Genomic DNA, 26,569 nt, shown 5'->3' on the forward strand with positions numbered 1-26,569 from the left:
GCCTGTTACATCTGGTACTTATGCACAGCGGTGAGCTCAGTTCTCTGAGAACACAGTTGGTCAGAAGCAGGATCAAAGCTGTAGCTATTTCAGCCAGCTAACTTAGCCTTTGCTCAACATTAAAGCCTAACATTTCACAGACAGATGTGAAATCTGTTAGTTTTCTTTAAAATAGAGTCTGCAGGAGTTCCCCCCCACCCCCCCCAAAAAAAGGCAACTTTTACAGGAATAACTCTACTCAATCATCACTTCTGGGCCTCCATGCATGTGTGTCAGTGTCTGTGTCTGCCTCAAATCCCCTCCTCAGCCTGCATGTTGATGTTTTGGCTGTTCTGGGCAGAGAGTAAGTGTGGTAACCTTAGCCAATCACAGAGCATCCAATGTCCAAGTGACTTTGCGTGTTGATTAGCAAGAGGAAGAAGCTATCCGGAGGGGCTGAGACAGTGGACATGGCACGGAGAAAGAAAAACACAACCAAAGTGAAACGAAGTGCCAAACAAATAAAGATTAAAAGTAAAAGAGGGTGAAGCTCGAGTTGATGGCTTTCTGCTAACCAGGTATGTATCAAATACACATGATTAGCTTGTGCTAACATGTCAAGTCGGTTGCACAGCTCTCGAGTCTCTCCCACGCAGAAACGCGATGCCACAGGTGGGCAGTGAGTGTGTTCACATAGCTTTGGTTGGAGGATGTGGGTGTGCGCTGCTGCTGGCACTGATCCAAGAGGGAGGAGCCCAGTTTGAACGTTGTGTTAGCTAACAAGTAACGAAAACTCCTGTAGACCCGACCTTCAAAAACAATAAATACATGGTGTTGAAAATTACTGACAAATTCTGAAGAGGTCAGAAAGGTTTGGTTTACTCCTGTCTTTGTCTTGTAAAATAAGGTCAACACAATGAGCGACAAGGAAAAAAAAAGTGAATTTAAAACCTTTAATGATTGAAATTAAATAGATACTAAATATAAAACCAGACTTTTAAAGAAATAAAGTTAATCTTTAAATACAAAGAGCCATATTCAAAACCTGTGATACACATTCAGGAAATGTATGTTGGTGCAAACAAGCCAAATATGAAGCAGATATAAAAAATACAAATGAAATAAGTACTGCAGCTTTGATGTATTTAACAGGAGATGAGCAGGGGGTTGACTCCGCTGGTCTGACACCCTGAGGAGGGAACCTTCTCTCTGTTCTCTCCTGCTTCAGAGTCCGCACCATTTCCGAAAAGATCTCTGGACGACAGCCGGAGACAGAGGGCGTCAGCTACCTGCAGGACCTGAGACGGACCTATACGGGAAAATTAGGAGAAATTAAAGCAACCAGCAAACTTAGATAACTTAGATATGAATACATAGACTTGTAGAAGGTTTATAACAGAAGTACCATCTCCAGTCCTGCTGCACACATCCAGAGTGTCCATCACGATCTTTCCCAGCACTCTACGAGACACGTTCTACAGAAGAGATAAGAGGATGCTAAATCAGGGTAAACAGAGAATAGCTTAATAAGAAAATGTCACACTTCATTTGTGACAGGTCTCATTGATTATTATTATTATTGTTGTTGTTGTTGTTGTTATTATTATATTATTATTTTTATTACTTATTTATTTTTTATTATTATTATTATTTTATTTTTATTTTTATTATTATTTTATTTTTATTTTTATTATTATTATTATTATTATTATTATTATTATTATTATTTTTAAGAAATAGCAGTATTTTGATTCTTTTTTTAAAGCTGCAAAGTAAAGCCCGATTAGAGTAGAGTACTTCATACCACCATGTTATGTTTTCAGATTTTCTACGCTCAGATGTGAAATATATCTTTTCTATGACCTACCGGTTAATTCTCTCCATCAAGTCTTAATATTTTCTTTTTCTTTTTGAGTTATTTTTTTGGGTAATTTTTTTCCTCAGAATTTTTAGTTATTTAAAAAAAAAAGAACTTGGAAACAAATTATACAAATTAACTGCATACTATCTATTCATCAGTAATGAATTCCCAATAACCCAACAGTCCCAATGTCCTATCAGGAGCTCCATACTGCACTTGTGGTTACAATACTTGTAATACTAAACAGGCCTGTTAGAGCCCAAAAGGTAACAGCAACCCAAAATTTAATTTAAAAAAAATGTGATAAAATCCTAAAATATCACAAGTTATTAAATTTGGGGTTTTATTACATTTTTTTTCATTACACTTCTGGTGGTTGTTATGATTCGGGCTCTAACAAGGCAGGTGTACCCAAAGTAAAAAGGTAAAGAGGTAACCATGACATAACCTGAACAATCAATAATGATTTACATATGTACTGAGCACTGGAAACAAGTTTATGCAATAAGTTTTTTTGATTTTGTTTTTTGTTTAATATTGATTTAAACTCACTTTTCAGCATTTTTTTAGCATTTGCACATTGTCTCATGTTATTAAACCAGAGGTTGTTGCTTGTTTATGAACTAATACACTGCTAACACTGCCCTTTGTTTGATTTCATACACACATTATGTAAATTTGCATTCTAAAAAAGATTAAATAAAGAAAGATAATTAAGTTTACCAAGTAACAGTTATGAAAAAATTATCCTTCTTCAATACAATAATGCTGCACAAAGTGTGGTTTCACCTCATGATTCCTCCTTTCTGCTGTTTGTGTGTGTGTGTGTGAGGGTTTAATCAAACACTAGATGGCACTGCAGAGCTGTAAGTGTGTGTGGGAGAAGTGAATGCTCAGAGTGTGTGTTTTGTGTGAACCTTGTTGCGAAGCTGCAGCAGCAGCGTGAGAGCATCTGTGAGTTTATCCTCCAGAAGAGACAGACGGGTCTTTTCTTTCTCCTCCTCTGGCCTCGTCTTCCTTTCCTCTGCTTCTTCTTCAGGTTTCTAGCGCAGAGGAAGAGGATGAGGTAAAAACATGAAACGCTCTAAACAATAACTACAGCATTTCAGCTTAATAGGTCAACAGAAACAGCTTTTGTTTCACCTTTCCTCTTTCAAAGCATCTGCTCCCCTCTGCCTGCTCCTGGCTGAGTCTCTTCCAGGTGCAGCGCCCCCTGCTGTCCTTTAAAGAGTTAATGAGTTTCCTGTCAAGAGCGTTTGTCTGGGAGGGAAACTGATGGACCCCATTGTTCTGACACCTGGACATAGAGAATCATCATTAGGCGTGAACACACTCACACACACACACACACACACACACACACACACACACACACACACACACACACACACACACACACACACACAGGTATTTAAATGAGTGTGTTTGATGCTGGCTAACCTTTTGCCACAATCGTGCTGTCGGCCTGCGTTCTTCTTCATCTCTGGTGGGTGGCACTGTTCTTCCTCACCACGGCCTCTGTCCTCCTCCTCCTCATCAGAGGCAGCTCTGCCCTCCACTGCCCTCTGCAGACACTCTGCATCTACACACAGGACACAGGAGCCCCTTGTCTTAAATCAGAGGACTAAAAGTGCTTTTTTTTAAATCAACATGTTTATGCTTGGGGATATAATGTACAAAATTCAATATTAAAAATGTCCACATCTGAATCTGTCCATATTTTTTATGTAACCTTAACAGGATCCAGTTTGAACCCAGCTCTCTGTTTCATCGTTCAAGACAAGTCTGAAAAAATTCCCTGAATGCTCACTGCAGATCTCTTTTCCTTTTTCAGACACTCACCTGTCTTGCCACTGGTTTCTTCTGCTCCACTTGCGTCACGTTGTAGCTGGGAGGGGTCAGGGATACAAGTACAGCAGGACCTGAGGGGGATACAGAATACACCTCAAACATATTGCCCCACAATAAAAAGCCTGAACAGAGGTTCCTTTGAGTTTGTGCATTAGCAGGAGTTAATGAAGCTGGTATGTTTTTAATTCGCTGGTCTGGACATGTCTGATAAAGAATTTGTCTCTCCACTCCTCCAGCACAGACTGATGCAGTGTAAGCTGCACATCAAAGCCTAAAACGTTGAAAGAGAACTGATGACGAGTCAGTCATGAGCCGCAGGGTGTCAGGTTACAAAGGTGATGAAACATGAGAGGAAAAAAAGAGCTGTGGAAAAATTTAATATCAACAATCAGGTGACTGAAGGGTTGCAAAGTGGGCTTGCCCTGCACTCAAATGAAAAAGACATTGCATCCAACTTGGACTAAAAAGATCTAATTGCTGCGTTTGCAACCAAATAGGCAAGAAAAGTGACTTCGGCATGATCAGTTTCTGTGATATTTAGGTATGGTGAGTGTATCTGGCTTGTTAGAGTAACAGTGTAGATGAAATAAAAAATCAAGGTATACAATGAATGAAAAGTGGCCTAACCTACATATTTAAAATGTCAGTGACTGAGTTGACGATGTAAAGCCACTCGTTGCACAGCAAAAACTCATAGCTGAGACTATGGCTGTTTTCCAAACCAACTACTACTATGGGGCGCCGTTTGCAAAGCAGTGTTTGCTAAAAAAAAAAAAAGCAGCAACATTTTGTCACATTTAGCTTCAAACCATGCGAAAGTGGTGACCTTTTATGACATTTTGAGCAATATTTGTCATCTTAGAAATATTTTAGATAGTTAGATGTAAATATTACATGTCACACGTAAATGCAATATATAAATATAAATGCTAAATATAAATTTTAAATATAAATATAAATTTTAAATACAAATTCTAAATATAAATTTAAATATGAATCTTATATATAAATATAAATGTTAAATGTTGAATCTAAATCTAAATGTTGAATATAAATCTCTCAGACGCAACTAAGTATTTAGTGAATGTGCAAGTTGAAACTCCTGGTAACAGGAAGTAACAAAATAAAAGCTCACGGAGCTACCATTGTGGTGTTCAACATGTTATCATGCAGTGTCAGAAATAAAAGGCTGCTAGGACAGCTGATAGAGAGAATCTGATCTATCTAATTGTGGTGTTTTGGCGGAATGTATTAAAAAGATATATATCGCACAAAATGTTTGTTCTGGCAGCCATAAGACAATTTATTACGGCGTCAGCTACATCGCATGCTGCAGAGCAACTGCACTTGTACTGTTTTTTTTAAGTTTACATGCTTAGCATGTGATGAAGCAGATATGCTAAGCATGAAGGACACTTTAGCAAATGGGCTAACTAAGGTTGTCTACAGTAAGTTTGTCATGCTTGAGCTAATGCAAGGCGAGTTGAGAGTGCGGAAGCTAAATGTGACAAAATGTTGCTGTTTTTTTTTTTTAGCATGCACTGCTTTACAAACGGAGCCCCATATACTACATACTACATGTGAATGTAGTATGTAGTTGGCACTGCATACTACCTGCCTTCTGCTTTTGCATGTAGTATATAGTATGACTGTTCTGTTGGCTCTGTTTTGCAGTATGCTTCACTGGTTTTCAGTTTCAAGAAGCTGAGCTACAGCTTAAGGATTTTTTCCCCCTTAATTGTTATTTTTAAAAAACAAACTATGAGTACCTCTGAACATTTTAGTTATTAATATGTAAAAAGATTGCCAGATAGAATATTAAACATAAATCAGAGTTGAAGATACAGGAGTAATACAAATAGTTAAATAAAGTATTGATAAAATTAAACAATAAAAGGAGTTCGAAAGGAGTTCTTTTAAGTTTTGGTATAGTATATAGGTTTTTTTTCTTCCTCTTTCAGGTCTTTATCATTTTTTAAAGGCTAAAGGTAAATTTTACATTCATTTAAAGAAAAAACAAGTTAAGGGAGGGTCCTGTTTTTATGAAGAAAATTTTTTCGATACAATCCACGTGTGGTTTTGAAAAAGTGAATTAGTGTTTTATACGGGTAATAATGAGTTTTTAGAAGTAAACATACATTTTAAGACTAAAGGTGACAAGATTTAACAGTTTTTCCACATCATTTCACTCTTATTCCATGGACTGTCCAACATTAGTGTTGCTGTATTGTAGTGATAATGCCAACTCATTCCAGTAGATGGCAGTGATTTAACTAAACCTGAGTGCCACCTGCATACTCAAACAGAGTTAGCGCCATGTATTGTGGGAAACAGTATGCCAGGTACACTGATCTGTTGCAGAATGAGAAATTTTCCTGAACTAGTAGGACATCCAGGGATTTTTGGCATAATGCAGATTTTGCAAGTTTATGCATACTGACTACTACATGTTGAATTTCATTCAAATCAGTAGCCATCAGTGTAGTAGATTGTTTGTAAAATAGCCTATGTGTATGATTATGCTGAATGATATCTTACTTAATATTCATGCGCATCAACATCAAAAAGCAGGGCCTTGCATTTCATACCCCCATAGCCCTAAATGAGTTTAAAGAATTGAATTATCAGGAAGTCAAAATGAAGTTACAGAAGTAAGCCTGTGACAAAGAGTCAAGCAGGTGAACATCTGCCAAAGTTACACCCTCTATAGTAAACATCTTTCTATGTGCTGTTTTCTTTTCTCTGTGCTGGAATTACAAAGTTACTCTATAAAAACATCATCAACTCTTTGATGACTCACCGAGGTTCACTGTGGATTTCAGCTGCTCTTTCTTTAAAGAGTAATTGGTTTATTTGGCAAAGTATCAGTGAGCAGTTGTCTGTTTGCTCAACCGGCAGGCACAGACGAAAACTAGGATTAAGAAGTGCTTTTGTCCACATGATGAATGTAAGTCAAATATTAATTCTGTTTTATTACTGCATTCACAAAATACTGGGTCATCTGGCACAATAGCTGTTAGGCTTAGAGGTAAGTTCCACTTTGTCACTGTCTGGTGTTTAAGATTACCTCTGAGGCAGTGAGTACAATGTTTAGCCTGGCCTCACTTTAAACATGAATCATTTCATAGTTTCTTTGTATTTTTGCTTACAAGTTATGTGGCTTCAATAAAAAAAATAGTGGATCAGCATAGTAGTAGACATTAGACAGGGTCACATGCAGACTTCTTTTAATTCTGATTAAAGTCATTCCGATTGAAGGTCTCAGGTCAACTATTAACATATGGCGTCAGCTATTCCAACATTTAACCAGCTACAACATTTAATCAGACCAGCCGCTTTACAGACGTATATCTATGAAAACACAACTTAATTATCAAAGATGGAGGTCTATCATCTATCGTCAGTTTAGCTGTGGATGAAGGTCTGCAGCCAATGTTGTCAAGTCCTCAATAAGAAAAATGGCTTCTGCCTCTCCCAGAAGTTAAGAGTTTCTAAATGACGCCAGCCCCTAATTTACATAGTAAGTTGTTTGCATGCCATTGTCACGGATGTTGTAGGAGAGAGGAATAACATCGTAACATTTTCTTTTTGTTTTCAAATCAACACATCAACCCTCCTCTTTTTCTGGGCTTGGGACTGGCCAAAATGACCTGAAAGAGACACATACGACGCACAAGTTAGGAGAGGCTGCTGTGAGCAAGGAGAGCTTCTCTGCCTTTTGAGTGTTTTGGAACAAGTGGGAGGGGCTTAGCACCTGAATGAATAGATGAATAAATAAACAATTGAAAAAATAAATGAATAAATAAAAAGTCCCTAGAGGGGTCTAAAAGTCACTTAGCTGGTGATGGGAATGAGTTGTGCTTGTATTGAGCATGAATGTCAAGACAGAGCACCCGCAACCCAGGCTAACAACTTTCCGTGTCAGAGTTTACATGACAGGATTTTCCTTTTGTTCGGTTTGGGAAAAGGAATATTCTACCTCTGTGCAACTGAATGAAATCCCATTCAGTTTCAGGTTGTTTATTCTGATTGAGGCGTTTTTATGGAGCATTTTTAATTCAGTTTGGGTGTCTGACCCAGTTCTGATCCGAACATGTAAACCCAGCTATTCACTTTTGTCAGCAGGGCCCCCTTTTCTGTCAAATGAGCTAAAACCTGCAGCCCTAATGACCACTTTTTCTTTTTAACAAAGTACACAACAAGGGAAATTCACTTTACTTTTGATTACAGCTCTGCATCAAACATTTAAAAAAAAAAAAAGAGTTGAATCCAGAGCTTGTAGTTAAAGGTATGAGCTCCACAACAAAAAGCTAAGACAAAAATATTTTTAATGTTTACTAGACAATCAACAGAGCAGGTTTGTACGAGCACCAGAAAAGTCTTTGTTTACTGTAAGTACAGTGTAGTTTATTGAAAGTTAACCCAGTCTCCTTTTTCTCAACACTGACACAGACTCTGACTTAATCTCTTGGCTTAAGTGCATTGAATTTCAAATCAGTGGAGCTCAGAGGCAAATGATGTGTAAATGGATGCACAAACATGCCTGAGCACTTTCTCCAGACCACACACACACACACACACACACACACACACACACACACACACACACACACACACACACACACACACACACACACACACACACACACACACACACACTGTTTGTACCTGTACAGGTTGAGTTGAGACTCCAGCTGGGTGATCTTGGACTGTAGCTGAGGCACAGACTGAGCCTGCTCCTGGATCATCCGGACCCTCTGAAGTCCTAAACTCAGAGCCTCTCTAGCCTCCTCAGCGCGCCTCCTGATAGAGATCACCCCAGATCATTAAACCCCTCGTTTTTATATCTTTACATCATCATCTTCAAATGAAGTCACTTAAAATCTCCCACCTGATGTGAGTGTTCTCCTTCCTCAGCGCTGACTCCACCCCCTGAAGTTTACGTACTTCCTGGTACGCCCACCTCAGCTCCTCTTCCAGACGCTCGTTAAATTTGATGGCCTCCTCCAGCTGCCCATCCCGTGAGGAGCGGATCAGCCTCAGCTCCCTCAGAAGGGGGTCTCTGATGTCCCGTCTTCTGCCCAGTCTCCTCCCTCCCTCTGTCCCGACCACGCTGCTCAGTCCTTTGATTCTGTGCGTCGGCACCAGTTTCCCTTCTTTGAGAGTGAGGGAACTTGTAGGAGATGAGGAGCTGGTTTTGAGTCTGGTAGGTGTTGGGGGTGTGCAGACCTTCTCCCTCCTGAGAGCAACCTCCAGGGCCAGGCAGCGGGCGTCGCTCCCCTGCAGTGCAGAGCGGAGGTCCTCCACCAGTTCCCTCAGAGCAGCAACTTCACCTGATGAAGAAGAGGAGGAGGAGGAGGGACAGAGGGAAGGAAATATGATCAAATTGGTGTGAGGGGTGCTGGTCTTTTCTAGCACAGTCCTCCACACACTTCAACCCCAGACTAAAACCATCTGGTGCACACCTTTCACACTCTCTGCTCCATGTTTTCTGTCCTTTTCAAAACTCCTTACTCAGCCTGGAGCAAATAAGACTTATCTTTACAAAGTGAAGTTTGCTGTTGGTAACTATTTAAAGTTTTATCACGAGCACCATGACATCTATGTTTTCATATTCATAACATCATCATTGTTCCGGGACGGCTCAACCTAACTGACCTCCTCGTGAAGCATTTGATTTTGTGTTGTACAGTTGAATAATATGATATAATCTTTCTACAGTGGCCACACAATATTAGAAAGGAGCGACATGTGAGAGGTACATGTACGTCACAAGTGCACTCCAGTACTTTTTACCAGAGATACACCTCTGTTTCAGCAGATCAGATAAATGAAACTAAAGCCTCTATACACCAGATGAAGTCCAGCAATCAGAGTGCATAAAATTGTTGTGACAGTGTAGCCAGCTCCTCAGTAAGGAAAGTTGCTACTAGAGTTGCCACCTGTCCCGTATAATACGGAATCTTCCCGTAAAATACGGAATCGTCCCGTATTTCTCACTTAAATGTTGCGTCCCGTTTTGAATCGATATGGGACACAATTTGTCCCGTATTTCCAGTTTGCCTTGAACGCACCACTCTGCCTGAATTCAACATGTGTTTGCCCCCCCGCTGCTGAGGGTGTCCTCTATTTTTCAGCCTCAAAAGTGGCAACCCTAGTTACTGGCTGTCCTAAAAGTCCCTAATTGACGTCATTGTCTAGTCAGCATGGTTGCCAGTTGCTTGTACTTGTCATGGATGCTGGAGGAGAGGGGAATAATGTTGTGAGAGACAAAAACTGAGTAAAATAACACTGTATAATGTTTATAGCAACAGATGATCTCTATTCTATTGATTCTTTTGTGTTGTTTGTTTGTTTGTTTGTTGTATATGTCAAAATACCATAGACTGTTTAATGTATAGACGTAATCTACCCAACATCACCAGTCTGTTTCTGAAACAGAAAATGAAGCGAATCGGCCATATTGGAAGTGGCAAGGGCTTTGAGTACAGCTATAGGGTACCCATCAGTCACATGAGCTGAGCTGTGCTTCTAATTGGGCGAGCTTGTGATCTTAATATCCTCTGAACTGCAGAGTTAGAAAAAAAATCACTCCCCTTACAGTATGTGCTGATAGTAAACTTAGTGTTTCAGACAGGAACCAGGCTGTAAATAGGTTTATTTCTGCTTTAAAAACAGTTTTTTGGCTTGATGTGTGTATGTGACTTTCGGTACTTCTAGAGCCACCCTCAAGCAGACACTCGAGAAAGAGCAGATTTTAGCACTTCTGCATTGCCTCATATTCTTAGACCGGAGGTTGCTGCTTGCAAAATACTAAGCCTCCTCCTTTCTCCTGGCTTGAGACTGTCAAAAGTGATCCAAAAGAGACTCATGAATGCGTGATACATTTGCATGCAGTCGTCTGCTCTGCCTGCAGCTGAGAGGGACTGCTGCGAGGGAGGAGCACCCGCTGCTCGAGAAGAGTAAGGTGCTTTTACGTAAGAGCAGTTAGAGTAGACAGACTCCAGACGAGTTGCAGAAAAAGAGTCAACAGAATGGTCTGAAAACTTTGACAAAGGTCTGACAAAGTGGTTAAGTTTGCAACAAGTGTCATGGCAGAACACTGCGATTCGAATGCTGATGTGACAGACCAACAACCTGCAGCTGCATGGGGGTGCTGCAGCACCCTCAGCACTTCCTGCTGGTGTGGTTCTGTGCAACTTCAGAAAGCGACCCCTCTCCTTATTCAGATACAATATTTTTCTAAGTCAGCAGAAACAAGATGATCCCTATGTGAAGTTAGCTATGAACAGATAAAAAAAAATGTCAAATCAGCTGAAACCTGGGGCCCTAATGACCACTTTTTCTTTTTGAGAAAGTACACAACAAGAGAAAATCACTTTGCTTTTGATTATAGCTCTGCATTAAACATAAAAAAAAGTCTAATCCAGAGCTTTACTCATTTGTGTTTAGTCAAAATGTGATCAGCTGATACAATCTGCAGCAGTGCCGTGAGAAAGGGAAAGAAAAACTGTCTCCACCTTCATCATATGGCAGTAAACCACAGTAGGCTGAACTATCCGGGTGTAAAAAGTAACAATGCTCAAGTGTTACGCTTTTTGTGCAACTTTAGACAACTTCTCACACATGGTGATTTGAGTTTAGGTGCATGTTCAAAAATGTAGTTCCTTGTATGTGGATTTGACACACAAACAAATATGGATCCATTACTTCATACAAGAAATGGAAAACATTTGTGGTGGGGCACTGAAAAAACTGTCATTTACCTGAATGTAGAATGTCTTCTATGGACTGTAATGCAGTTTTTTGTTTGTTTTTGTGATCCTTCTTGTGTAAACTCACTCTGATTACTGGATGACTTGCATAAGTAAAAGAACTGAGATGGCTGGGAACAAATCAGATGCAAATTTGGAGAGCATAAACCAAAGTTGGAAAGATTACAGGTTGCAATTCTAACAGAAAACAAGTAAAAAGGAAAGTATTTAATGAAATTGTTTTTGTTTTGTTTTTTGGTTTTGTTTTTTGTTTTGTTTTTGTTTTGTTTTTTTTGTTTTTTTAACTATTTTTGTCTTATTTTCTCTTTCCAAAAAGGCTTATCAAACACGTTTATTTCATTGCATTATTTTCTGGTATTTAATGAGTAAAGACAGTAAAATTATGCATCACTTAATAAAAGTTGAAAGGCAAAACATGTGTGTTACTTCATTTAAAGCAGTAGCAGTTGGTAAATAAGGTTTAAGACCATTCTCGAGCTTGTGTTTTAACACAGGTGCCATTAAAATGTCACATCGAATGAAACATTACCTGACTCACGGTCCTCTGCTGTCCCACCCTTCACTGATCTTTTAGAGGCTCCACTTTGATCCCTTGTGAGATCGAAACTCACACATTTTCTCCGTCTTGCTCGAGGCCACCGGACCCGGATCTCCCTCTCCACCAGTTCCGTGTCCTCGGTAACGGGTAAGCGCAAGGCACACTCCTCTGTGCCTCTACGCGCACTCCTCACACGAAAATACTCACACAGTCGAGCGTGGAAGTCTTTAAACGACAACTGGCAGGGCAGCTCAGAGCATACATCCTTAAACTCTTCATCCTCCTCATCTTTCTCTCCATCCCCGGTTCTTTCTGTGTGAGTCTTCTGTCCTCTCTCCACCCGAGTGAGTCCCAACACTGCGCACAGCCCGGTGAAATCCTCTGCGGATACCGTATCATCCTGGTTGGGAAGAGCCAGGTGGTGGAAGACCTCTTGAATGTATTGGTCTATTCCAGTGGCAAGTACGACGATCTCGTTGTCCACGCCGGGATCAGGGCAGTGGTGATGAGCCAGGACGCTCCGGAGCCACTCGCTTTTACGCGCCGCTCGTGGCAAAGGCTGAACGCGTCGCGTGGCCAATGCGGTGTGCTCCATGCCTAAACTACACTTTGCCTCAAGAGCTCAATTAATTCTGAATACAGCAGTTAGCTCTGGTACAATTTCAAACGGAATGTGGGCTGTAGCATACCACAGTGCGGGTTTTACGCTGCGTAATTCCCTGGAAATCTCACCTCTGATTCCTCCCCTGCGCGTCAAGGCTAGATCTGATCCCTGCGAGTGAAAAAAAAAACAGCCCCAGTGCACCGGCTCCACCCTCTTGTGTGTTCACACTCTGACTCTGTGTGTATGAGTGTGTTTGACTGGTATTGTGCTCTCCAACGCCTACAAGTGTGTATCTTGGAGCACATTGGCTGACAGAAGAGGATCATGTATCAGATTCCACAAAAAAAAAGTTGATGTTCAAAGAGAGCATTAGAAAGTTGAATCAGATTAGATAATCAAATTTGCAAGTGGTTTTGCAAGATTCTGAGGTAAGGTTTGACACCTGTCATCAAGTAAGAAAAGTACTCCACAACAATCCAGAGTGAGTCACAGCAAGTATCAGCTTCTACACTTTGAGCTACCAGAATGAGTCTCTCTGACTCACCAACTGTGATACAGCAACAACAATAAAAGTAAAATGACTCCTGATACTGTCCTCAGGTACAAACTCTCCAACATGGAAGTCTGATTTGAGTTTGTTAGCAGGAAATACCTGTCCCCACCCTGACCGCAACCTGTCGCCCACCTGACAGCCAGAACAAAGAGAGGGGCCTTATGATGGACTAACCACTGCTCCAAACTACACAGAGTATGTATGGCTTACACTCAGGGTGCACTCAGCCCAGCATTACACACCTAAAAAGAATTCAGAGCGTAAGGGCCAGAGTCAAAACACTTTGTTTATTGATTGCCGACAGATTTACTAGATAAACAAGAAACACTCAGTCTTTAACTCTTGCTGTTTCAGCTTCTCTAACTTTGCTACTTTAATGTTTTAGGGGGGAAAAAAAACCCACAAACTTTGAATTTTCAAACTGCAGAAGAAACAGGTTTGTTTTCTTTCTTTCTTTTTTTTTCCATGGCGGGGCATCATTTAAAAAAGAAAGCCTAGGTGCAAGTTTGTTGTGCACATGCACCTTGATTGCTGAGACAAGAGATTTTCTGCAAAAAAAAGCATTCCAAAGAATGGTTTATTCTGTGCTGAACAATTAAAATAATGAAGTAGTTTTTGTCTTTTAGTACTTGCTTACGTTACTAAAAAGCACTAAATTTATTAAAATACAACAACAGATCAATCAATTACAAAAAATAAAGATTTCAACCCTGCACTCATCGATCCCAGGTCTGTCTCAGTCCGTGCTGTCACTCTCTACATTTATACATCATTAGTGTCGTAACTGGATGATAAGTCTACGATGGTTCTGAGGGTTAATGTCTACCTGGGGTCCCTCATCCAGGTCCACTCTCCTTCTGGCCCACTATGCTCTGCTTGTGAAAGACGCCTGGTGCTTGCGGCTCTAAATCACTAGCCAGACTCTTCTCCTCTGTTGTGCCCAAATGGTGGAATGAATTACCTAACTCTATACAATTCGAGAGTCCTTTTCTACTTCAAGAGATGTCTGAAGACTCATCTGTTCAGGGAGCACTCAAGCACTAAGAGGTTGTTTACACGACAATGGTTTTAGGGTGAAACGCAAAAGTTTTGTTGCGTTTCAGCCTCGCGTTTACACAGAAAGTCGACCTAAAACGTAAACTTTTTAAAACAGCCTCCAGAGCAAGGTTATAATAGTTAACTAAAACGAAACTAAAAAGGAAAACTAAAATTTAAAATACATTGGAGTTAACTCAAACTAATAAAAACTAGAAAAGAAAACAAAAACGATAAGCAAACTAAAACTGTATCTTGTGTTCACAAAACTAACTGAAACTAACTAAAATTTTAGACAAAATGTCCTTAGTTATAGTTTTTGACAATATTAATAGCCTTTAGGATTTGAATTAATCTGATACATTTTCCCAACCAATTTTATGACAGTTTTCGGCAGTTGTCAGCGCCATACGGCACCATCACAGCGACGTACTGGGACATGCTTGTTTACTGCACTGACTGGCTGTGCACTGTGCTGCGACAAAACGTAGTGGAGCAATGAATCAGAGCATCTGTAATAGTTTAATTTCATGTGAGTCTGACTTTATTGTTACAGAGTCCAAGTTTCTAATTATTTAAGCTCATATTATATTGTTTTATATAATTTATGTTTTTTTATTATTTTTATTTAATTCATGTTAACATCATTTTATATAATTTATGTTTATATTCCTATATTAAGTTTATATTATTTTCTTGTGTTTAAGGCAGCAGCCAACAGTTCAGTATTAGCATTGACTGAGCAGTGAGCACTATGTTGAACTGGAAAATAAACAGTATGACAAAATATTAACTCTGACCTTTTTGAATCCTGCACCTGGTTAATAAGGTATGACAAAACTAAAACTAAACTAAAACTAAGCCTTGTTGCAAAAATCAAAACTAAATAAAAACTAGAATGCCTGCTCTAAAACTAATTAAAACTACACTGAAATGGAAAAAAAAAATGTCAAAACTAACTAAAACTAAACTATTTTGACAAATCCAAAACTATTTTAAACTTGCTCCAGAGTAGGATTTTTCTGAAACACTGCCGACACTGTTTCCATGTAAACATTAAGCCGGCGTTTTTAGTGGAAAGGCTGGCATCACTCTCCACTCCCTGTAAGCGCATACAACAGTCCAACAGTACCATTGTTACGATCATTGCGAACTACTGTGTTGTGCTTGTGCAGCTCAATCTGCTGTATCTGCAGACTGTCTTTCAAAAACATGTGCATCAACTCTACTTCAGTTGAAATCTCCCAAAAGCAGCTTCTGTACAAGACAGTTATAGCTCTGACTACAGGCCTGGCATGCTTACTTCAACGTTTACTGTCCCTCAGTGTTTTCGTGTAAAAGCAGATTTTTTTCACTGCATTTTGGCGTTTTCAGATGAAACGTTGTCGTGTAAACGGGACCTTAATCTGACCCTTCCCCTGTTTGTCAGAAAGTCTCAGACCCAGTTCTAAGTGAATTTTCAGCACTAATAACTGAATGGTGTTGAAAGTTAAAGTATGTTGTTGCAGCAATTATTTTGGTTACTTGGCTACATTATTCTACATGGAAAAAAAAAACATCTTCTTGCACTTAATGTCAGCCCCTGCAGCCAAATGACTTGAAGCACTTTGTCAGGCTAACTAAGGTTTTTCCTTTTTTCTAAATTCTTGCTTGTGTTTTACGTCACTTTGGACAAAAGTGTTTGCTAAATGAAACTGTAGGACTGGACGACTGTAGGGTAAAAACAACAGGATTTATTATTGTTCATGAATGCATTTGCATGGTACAGACAAAAGACATAACTTTGTCTCTCGATAAGGAAGGAATTTATGGTTTATTAAAGTGAACTGCATCATGAATGCCTCTTTGTCAAACACCTTACTGTACTTTTTCACCTTTGCACTCCACACACAGACATACAGGCAAGCAGATGAGTCATGTTAACCAACATGAGCTCATAGAAGGAAACCTCAGATATTGTTTAGTCTTTGTTTGGATTTCCAGCTCTAATCTTAGCACGGCTGAGCTGCAGCGCTTGCCGTGACTCACTCTGGGCTTTTACCTGTGGAGAGGTGTGTGTGAGAGAGTGTACTATTTCAGTAAGTGCTACTTAAGGCTACAAATATTACTTCCTAAAGGCAAACAAACGTATTCTCTGTAAATATATATTGTTCTAAAGACACAAGACACCACTTACAGCCTGCGGCCTCTTAGGTGGACATGTGGAGGCAGGCAGAGCTTTTTTCCACTCAGGGCCCAGAGCTGTGTCTTGGAAACTATGTGTTTCCTTCTAGGTGTGAGTGGAATAGTGGGTGATGACACAGCCAAGGTCAAGGTATGCCTAAAAGACATGGATACAAACAGGTATTAAACTTATTAATTACAAAAATGCACCAATGTAAAACCTATTTTCAGTTTTTTGAAGAAAATGCAAACAGGACAATGAAGGAGAAAGGATTATTTTATTATAATTTTGATCACGTGTTTTCAACCCATAGTTTATTCAGGTTATGTACCCAGAACTTTGGATGAGTTTATAGCACTGCACTACCTGTCTTTTCCTTTACAGTAGGATCCCCTGGGCGTGGTTACAGTAAAGTGTCGGTGCTGCGTTGAACCTGTAGTCACACATCCCTAACCTGCGGCAGTAAAAAAAAAAAAAAAGAAAAGGAAGAAGGGAAAAAAAAAGGGTTTCACAGGAGAGTCAAAACTTTTCCATAAAGATGATTTAAGATTCAGAATGAGAGCCCCTTCTTCTGAGAAAAAACTGTTTCTTTGAATTAAAGCTTTTGTTTCCCAATCAGGATAAGTCTTAAGAATTGCAGGATTAAATAAATAACATAATGAGTGTTTGGGTTAGGGTTAAAGTGGTGTGTGTTTGACTCTGTGTGGGGTAACTCGTAGTTAATGTGCAGCTCAGCACCCGTCCCCTCGCTCCTGCTGTTGTGGTGTCTCTCTCAGAGAGTCAGGCCTCCAGCTGCTGCCTGCTCCGGGTGAAAGGACCCCATCTGAAAATGAAAGGCTGGTCAGCAAGAAAAGGGGGCTGTAAACGAAGGGGAGTGTGGGTCTGAGAGTGTGTGTGTGTGTGTGTGTGAGGGCGTGCCTGTGTGCTTATGCGTGCGTGCCTGGGTGTCCTGTTGTTCACCTCTGAGAGGAGGAGTGAGGCAGTATCAGTAATGATAGGAGCTGGGTTAAGGCATTGTGTTGGCTGCCATATGCTGCTCCTCAGAGGGGTAACAAAAAGGATAGACACACACACTCACACTCACACTCACACAGATGCACCTCCTCTTTGAAGTGGTGACACTGACCAATGATCTCTGTTCACTGAAGGCCGGTCTGGTTTTACCCTGCAGGGATGTGAAGGTCTCCTAATGTCAGGTCACACGTGCTGCCCCTCTCCAGCTTCTCATTGTTCTGTATGGTTTTTAGCCTGATACCATTTCCTGTCAGGGTTCAATGAAACCAACTCTTAAGAAGAATACTTACAACAGTTTTGCTCTGCACTTTTAGAGATTTTCCTTTTCATTCATACATAAATAAGGTAGAGGTATATCTTCCACTGTCATAAGCTAATGTTATTTGTAATACACTGACCTCTGAATTCAAAAACAACAAACTAATTTGAAAATAGATAAACTGGATTTTTTTGAGGCATCTCCAGAAAAGTGTTGTTTAGATCAGTTTCTCTAATTGTTTTAGACCAATGACCCCCCCCCCCCCCCCCCTCTCCCCTAAATTAATCAATTACTTAATCAATTTTTTTTTTTTTTTTAACTCACAGACCACTAGACTAATTATCTCCTGAAAAACAGTCCAGATAGCAAACTGATGCATATGTTCTCCCCTTATTTAAAAATGGGAACCCATCTGAGTTAAACAACTACTGGCCTATTTCCAAACTCTCAGTCCTAGCTAAAGTCTTTGCGAGCCAGGTAAATTTACAGTTAAAGAATAGAACTTTATTGTTAATATAACAAGTACAACGAAATTGAAGTCACAGCAGCAATCAAGAAAACAAAAGTAAGAAAGTGCCAAAAGGTCCATAAGAAAATAAATGATGACAGCTTGTTTATCATCCTCTAGTTCAGCCAGTCTCCACCTCCACAGGGTCCAGGACTGAGCTTCTTCAGCAGTCTGTTCAGTCTCTGTCTCCTGGATCCTGTCTGCTCACAGCAGGTGAAGCTCTTCCAATGTGGTGTTGGTGTCAGATGTTAGCTCCGTTAGCCATGTCTGTGAATAGCATGATGTTACTCTGCCCTCTGGTATTCCCTCTGTTGCTGGGTAAGCACAGCTAGCACGTCCATCTTCTTTGAGATAGATCTTACGTTCCCAATAACAATGGATGTAAGGACAGGTCCAGATCACAAATTTTGCACACAAGTCACTTTTCCCATTAAAAAAAGTCGCCCAAAATGACTTAAAGTCGCCATAAATGAAATAGTCAACAACACAGCTTTTCTTCTTCAAACCCCCAAAGTGAAAAATGTCATTTTGGGAGACTTTTTGAATGGGAAAAGTTGTCCAAAATGGCTTAGTCAATTTGGAACATCAGAATGTTATGTAATGACAATGGTTCATTCATTTTGGGTGACTTTTTAAATGGGAAAGTGGCTCAAAATGACTTCATTTTGGGCAACTTTTTGAAAAGGAAAAGACACCCAAAATAAAGTCATTTTGAGTGACTTTTCCCATTCAAAAAGTGGCGAAAAAATTAAGTCATTTTGAGCCACTTTTCACATTCAAAAAGTCACCCAAAATGGCTCAAAGTCGTCCAAAATGACTTGGTAAAATTTTCAACACTATATAGCTTTTCTTATTCAAAAGGTAATTTTGGGAGTCTTTTTGAAGGGAAAAGTTTCCCAAAATGAAGTAATTTTGCTCACTGTGGCTGCTCCATCTCACCATTGCACCCTCTCCTGGCCAGTGTCAGAGGTCTCGTCCTCCTTACTTGATTTTGTTTTTATTGCAACTGTCTTAAGCCACCAATACTTGAGGATTTTGCCTGTAGGCTCATAAATGGAGTAACTTTAGCTTGACCATGGTCAAGAAGGGGCTTCAAGGAAACTTTTGTGAGTCCCAGTGAACTTGTCTTTTCTTTTCTTTTTATTATTTTTTTTAATGTTCTATAAAAAAAACCTGATGTACTCAAGATTGTGGTGGACCACTAGGGGGCACTGGTGGACCACTTGTGGAGCTCTCCAGTTCTTGTGCAAATTAGTGAAAGAGCTAGTTAAATCCAGTTTATTTTCAATATCAGGAAACATGAATTTCACCATATCTAAAGATAGTAAATCATTTATGTTCCAGGAATAAAGCCAAGACATTTAACCAGGAGACCAAAGATTATGTTCATGCCAAACTCTGACTTACATTATCTTGTGTGTCAGAAGTTATTGAAGCCTAACTCCCTCTTTTTACTTCCTTCACCCCCTCCCCCACCACCACCACCACCACCACCAAAAAAATAAAAATAAAAATAAGAAATAAAAATGAAAAAAATGTAACAAATAAATGAATTAAGCATCTTAAACTCAAACATTAGTTCTGACAAAACAGACTCAACAAACTATCAGCATAGATGAAAGAAAAAACCCTTTCTGTCAGACAGCCCTGAGGACTGCCTCAGCATGTAATTCATGCCACCACCACATGATGGGATCATGTGACCTAAAATAAAAAGGGTTTTCTGTGATGCAGGTCTAGAGTTAAAGTACAAATAAAATTCTTTATTTTTTCTTTCTTTAATTCTTTATTTATTTTTTATAAATATATACAAAAAGATATGAGATCAATTGACTCCATTGTAATAGAGTAAACACATTTTATGGTCGGATACGGATAAAATGACAAGTAATGACTATCATTGAAATCAGACTTCAGGTGTTTGTACTTGTAAAAGACTCAACAGCCAACAGCCACTGCACATGAGTAAAGCTATGATCCAGGTTTATACTGTGTTGGAACAAGCAGTCCTTTGTGAGCAGGGCATAAGCTCTGAGTGCTTTGGTGATCTCTGTACTTTGTATGCCCAGGTGTGGTTATCTAAAGAATCTGAAGCAGGACAATCACTGACCTAAATCTCTGACAAAACACTGTCTGATAAATCACAGAGACTTTAAACATTGAGCTGTTCCAAGACTTACAGAGTGGAGACAGACAGGAGAGATAAGGAGGATGAAGAAAAAAAAGGGACATAAGTTATTTAATAAACTCAGACTAACACGACAACATACGAAGCAGAGCAGCAGCAAGGCAAGATTACAGCTAGTCAGGTAAAAATCAGGAAAACCTTAGAATATCTGTGTGGGAGGTGAATGCTCACATTCATTAAGTAGTGGAGCGTAAATCAGTGTCAAAAAATGACTAATTAATTATTAACAGCAGAATGCCAGCACTTTACCGGAGCAAAAGTATAACTTTCAAAAGACGATTTAAACTTATTAATTGTGAGTTTAAATTTGAGTTGGGGCACCACCCAATTTTGGAGAAAACAGGGAAACTTTAGAAAGGTTTACTGTAAGAATTCTGTGATTTAATAATTCATAGAAACATCTTAATTATCAAGTCTCGTTCTACAGTCTATGGTCTCGATATCAAAAGGCTGCAACATCAATTGTGAGTTCTTTTTGACGGTGTACAGGGGTGGTATAATGAAGTTCTTACAACAGACCCAATGTGAGAAGGAGGCCTCTTTTCGATATGTAACTCCACTCCACAATATACTCTGCGCTACTCACAGTTGCTATTGTGGAATCTTTTAAGGATCCTCTCTGTAGAGGTTTCCACGTACTGATTCTACTTTAGGCTGCTGTCAGCTTTAACTCCCTCTTGTGTAAACAAGCTAAGATAAGACCATTGTCCTAAAGGAATCACACCATTTGTTAAAAGCTTGTATAATATGTAACCTTGATGAGCTGTGGGGCGACAGGTGCTCTCCAAAAAGCTGTGTGCTGTGTGACTTAGATTAGACACCGAAAAGATGCTTTCCACAGTGTGCTTACACCATGCTACTTTGATGAGTCACCTGTATAATGTAACACTTGTGTAAATGTATAAGATATCACTTATTCACTCGTGTAAATTCTTTGTATCATAATAGTTTAATCATCAAATAAACTCGGGCCTGAATAGGCCTGATTTCTTTATTAAAGGGCAACTCCAGTTTTTTGACACCTGGACCTTATTTATAGGTGTGTGCATGCTCATATACTCACTCAGACAAACATCGTGCGGCTCGGAGTCCTTCAGAAGTTATTTACATCCATTTATTTAGATCCAACCGATTTTAGCTGCAAAATCGCTCATTTCGGCTATATTTTTTCATCCATCGCCAGTGTTATAAAGTCAGCTCGTCTACCGTCTTCAGGTGGGTCAGCTGACCCAGAGCTGACTTGGTAAACAAACTTTAGTTGACGTCATAGCCGTGCGACACAAAGGTACAGCTGATTTACTTTTTGCCGACATTGCTGAGCAACATGGCAGAATATTTTTCTGATGTCAAAGAGTCAGACTATGACTTCAAGTTTAACGGTTGTCCTTACCGTTTTGAGCCTGCATACACGGACGAGGAGTTCTATGAAAGAAGGATGCAGAGGGAGAGAGACGAAGAGCTGGCTCGAGAACAACTATCAGGAGCACGTCCACGACTCAATGCGAACTGGTGGTGCGCTTGTGGACAGTGTTCGCCTATGGCAACAGAGGAGGAGTGTGTTTGCTGCTCAGAGTGGGACTCAGAGTGAGCTCTGGGTCAGCTGACCCACCTGAAGACGGTAGACGAGCTGACTTTGTGATAACACTGGCGATATATAAAAAAATATAGCTGAAATGAGTGATTTTTCAGAGATTATGTCCCGCGCTGAAGCTCCCTTGCCGTGGCCCCCACTAAGTGCGGCTAAAATCGGTTGGATCTGAATGACTTCTGAAGGACTCCGAGCTGCACGATGTTTGTCTGAGTGAGTATATGAGCATGCACACACCTATAAATAAGGTCCAGGTGTCAAAAAACCGGAGTTGCCCTTTAAGTAAACTGAGCCATCTGGACACCAATAGAATTGATGATGTCTAAACATGAAAAATCACCAAACATTCGGACACCAATAGTTTCTGCAGTACGTGAGAAAGTTGAGGGGTGGAGCCCTGCGATTTGGCAGAACACCATTAAAAATTGAACAAACACCGATAGTAGAATTGAAAAGGGGGCGTGAAGCAGCCCCCTGTGAAAACTGTATATAAAGCGATGTTCTTCTTTGTTTAAGTCAGTCTGGATCCTGCAGAATCCACGCTCACAAACTTTGTTCAACTTTTTGCTGGATAAAGTATTTTTGGATGCACTTTTTAAGGCTTTGCTTTTCACTCGTGACTTTGATTGGACCTGAAGATATAGAACCGTCAGATAGCCTCAACCAGAATTTTTGGACACAACACTATCATTAAGGTCATTCTCATGCAATCTTGTTTGTCACACTGTATATGCACCCTGCACACTTAAATAAAGTTGAGAGAGAGTCGGAGGACTGAACCAAGCTAAACTTTACTGTGTCAAGACCCCCTCAAACAGCATTTGCTTCTGGCAGGGAACCCACTTTGGAAACAGACAACATTTCAAAATGTGTAAAGAAATGTCAACTTAAGAATTTATTTTTAACTTTTAACCTTAACATTTTTTCTCTTTTCAGTAATTATTCAATTTGTTTAGAACAGGAAATTGTCAACAAACAAAAGCCAGACTCAAAGAGAGAAGACATTTCAGAGCTCTAGGGGGAGCACATGATCAACTTAACAAATATTTATTCAAAGAATATGACAAAGAGGGCTGTCATAGTGGGATACTCCTTTCTTACATGCTGCCGGTAGTTAGACAGGGGGTGGCCTCAAAGTTCAGTTCAGTTTTTTAGATAGCTTAATAACAGGATAATATAAACTGCCAGGTCAACACGGATCGTGCAAGTGGCAACCTCCGGTATGAGACAATGCTGAAGTACTAAAATCTGCTGTTTCTCGAGTGTTCGCTTGAGGGTCCAGAAGTACCAGAAGTCACATACACACCAAGCCACAAAAAAAAGCTGTTTTCAAAGCATAAATTAACCTATTTACAGCCTGGTTCAAAAAACGTCTCCTGTCTGAGTCGCGAGTTTTACTATCCGCACACACTGTACTAGGGGTCCATTTTTTTCCCTAACTCGGCCGTTCTGAGGATATTAAGGTCACAAGCGCGCCACATAAGAGGCACAGCTCAGGGTCATATGACCGACAGGCGCCCCATAGCTGTACACAAAGCCCCTGCCACTACCAATATGCCCGCTATAGCGGATGTGCTTCATTTTTCAGTTCAGAAACAGACAGGTGATGTCGGGAGACTACGTCCATGTTTTATACAGTCTATGGGATCATGTCTTCATCATGCCGAAGTTGCAGCCGTCACACAAGGATTGGGTACAATCTTGGGAATCTGATGATTATGGCACTTTACGTGTTCTATGTTCAGGATTAATGATAATTTCAAAAATGAAGTTAAATAAGAATGAAAAACAATAATAATTAGATCAAATTTTTCCCTCCCCTTCAAATTTCTGAGCCCCCCCTGATAGCCCCTGGTGTGGTCCCTACTTCTAAAGCTACTGAACTAGTGCACCAAATGCATGAACATTATAAAGCACCTTTTTACAAGTGATTTCAGTTAATGTCATTTATTTACCCATTAACACATTTGCCAATATATTTGGGAAACAGGCATTTAAAAAAAAAACATCCCAGACCCAGATGAGGGGGGATGCACTGCGCCCCCATTAATTTATTGATAATCTTTCAAAAATATTATAAAAGGCCTATTTTTTATTTTTATTTTATTTATTTATTTTTTTTTTTTTTGGGGGGGGGGGGGGGGGGGGGGTACGTTTTCTTGAATCTTTATTTATATACGTACATAATATTTTGTCTCCTTTCTTTTCCTTATTAAAATATTTTTTGTAATTTACATGCTATTTATTGAAACACTCAAAACAGAGTGAATATTTCACAAAAAAACAGGTTTTTGAGGCAGTTTGTTTCCATTCTGCTCTTATAGAGCACACATGACTACAGCACCTCCCCAGAATGCCCTTTTAATGAGCGAGCCTGGAAGAAACCCTGGGGGAGGAGCGCACAGGAGGGAACTCCCTCCCAGAGTTTTTCAGGAGTCAAGCAGGCTAAAGAGGAGACACTGTTATTCTAATTTCAATGCATTTCTAAAATCAGTCATCTGCTTCTTCATCCCTCGCTGCTTTCTCTTCCTGTTTAGGTGCTGCTCTCAGGTGGGTCATAGTTAATATCAAATCCTTCCCTGATGATGTAAAAAAAAAAAAAAAAAAAACATAGCCAAGAACATAAACTGGTGCATCTCTGTTGTTTAGTTCTGAACGCATCATGAACGTGTATGTGTGAAGTTTGGGCATTTCATCAGAATCAGCGAAGCTCATTTTGTCACAGTAATAAACCTCATATTGACTAATGGGTGTTTTTTAAAGAAAGTAAACTTGAAGATTTAACTTGAACTTCCTGCTGATTTCAGAAACAACATCGTTATAGCCTTAACATAATGGACCCAAGTTTTAAAGGGATATCACACAAGAGGGAGTGAAGTTGCTGTGCTGGTATTCAGGTTTTCAAGTAAATTGCTATAAAACTACAAAACTAAAAAGTTCAATGGTCAATTAAAATATCCCTGCAGAGGTTCCACTCATCTTATCTGGCATTTCAGTGTATGGAAAAGTTCAACTGAATTAAAATATTAGTAAAAATGCACTTTATTTTAGATGTAATGTTTTTGGAAAGTGTCTTCTGGTAGTTTACAAAGGGAGAAACTATTTACCTAAGCTATGAACATAAACCATTTTTAAATCTGTAAAACCATATTGAAATAAATATCTTTATCAACTTTTTAAAGTTTAAGTTGTGGTTTTTAAACAGTTCAACCTGCAGGCCAATTTTGGCAACACTGCAGAGTAGAGTGGTTTGTCAAGCTACATGAAGGGGTTCACCACCGAAAAACACAAATTTTACCTGAATAATATCACTTTGACTTCTGATTAGCAAATCCTAGCTTGATTGGAAATCAGCGAGTGGATGAAAGATACCGTCAAGTGGACAGATATTTAGTGGATGATGTTTTCAAAGGCAAACCCAGCAGAGAGGGGTTTTAACACACAATTCAGTCAATTTAAGTCAGTCAGTCAGTCAGTCCTGTCCGGGGACCCACTTTGGAAATGGACAACGTTTCAAAATGTGTAAAGAAATGTCAACTTTAAGTATTTATTTTCAACTTTTAACTTTTTTCTCTTTTCAGTAATTACTTAATTTGTTCAGAACAGGAAATTGTCAACAAACAAAAGCCAGACTCAAAGGGACTCAAATATAAGCCAAAGATCAGCACACAGACCACTAAGTCTGAGACCTGGGTCATACTAAAAGAGACACGAAACTATGTCCAGATAGAGACCTGGTCCAAATCTATTAGAATAATAATAAGATTAGCTGTATAAAGGCTAAATAATTATAAATAACCCAATAATACCGCCTACGCGACTAAAACACAAGTAGAGGAAGGAAGAATGAAAGTTTGAAGCTTTGAGATGCACCCATTGTTTTGGCTCCATATATGGTCCACACCAAAGATGAGGGTGGGTTTGAGCGACATGGGCTCCTGACTGACTCTGTCCTTTAGGTTGAGTTATTATGCACCATTAACATGAAAGGGGGAGAGAGGGCAGGGTTGGGTGACCCCTACAGTCTAAAAAGGGACAAACACAAGACGGAATAGAGGAGGAGAGCACAGCCTAAGTTGAGAAATGAACAGATCTTTTCAATAGGTGATTCAGTTCAGTTCATTCACCCAGATGATTCGTTCATTTTGAGCGAGTCGTTTACGACGTAACATCGCCATATTCATAATAATGATGATGATGATGATAATAAAAATAATGAGAATAGTGAAGCAAAGTAAAAAAGAAATAGTTAAAAACATCCTAGACATGAGGTGTGTATAAAAAGTAATGTAAACCTGACAGGTGAAGGCGGTGCTGCGTGATGTCAAAGGTGACAAACAAGAAAAGGTTCGTAGACCAGACCATCTCAATTCAGTTGGCCTTTGCGGTCTACACATGCTACAGAGGATGCGTCTCAATGGGTTAACTTTCTGCTTCCTCTGTCCTATCTCCTTCATGACAGCGGAAGTACTTTCCCAGTTGCCATTTTGAAGACTGTTCCAAAGCGATAATTGCACTCAGAGGAGAGAGGAGAGAGGATGGAGGAGACTGATCGGAGGAGCAATGATCGAGGAGACGAGAGCCGGCTTTGTGGAAGTCTTTTCACTGACAGACACGCCCCCATATGGGATATCACTCTCTGATTTAATGCT

General features: G+C 39.7%; 1 protein-coding gene across 1 annotated transcript; it reads right to left on the bottom strand.

Annotated features, from left to right (window-relative positions):
- Positions 1-1,030: 1,030 nt before the first annotated feature.
- Positions 1,031-12,599, bottom strand: LOC141796777 (EF-hand and coiled-coil domain-containing protein 1). Its single transcript, XM_074678045.1, has 9 exons — positions 11,996-12,599; positions 8,583-9,024; positions 8,360-8,494; positions 3,683-3,762; positions 3,281-3,422; positions 2,984-3,137; positions 2,758-2,883; positions 1,385-1,454; positions 1,031-1,288 (listed from the first exon to the last, which is right to left on the bottom strand). Exons 1-9 carry the CDS (start codon positions 12,597-12,599, stop codon positions 1,125-1,127), a joined length of 1,917 nt encoding a protein of 638 aa, XP_074534146.1. The 3' UTR covers positions 1,031-1,124.
- Positions 12,600-26,569: the final 13,970 nt, after the last annotated feature.

This window comes from Halichoeres trimaculatus, unplaced genomic scaffold (genome assembly GCF_033239565.1).
Source record: "Halichoeres trimaculatus isolate MK-OKI-2021-1 unplaced genomic scaffold, fHalTri1.1 fHalTri1_scaffold_1, whole genome shotgun sequence".
Lineage (NCBI taxonomy): Eukaryota > Metazoa > Chordata > Actinopteri > Labriformes > Labridae > Halichoeres > Halichoeres trimaculatus.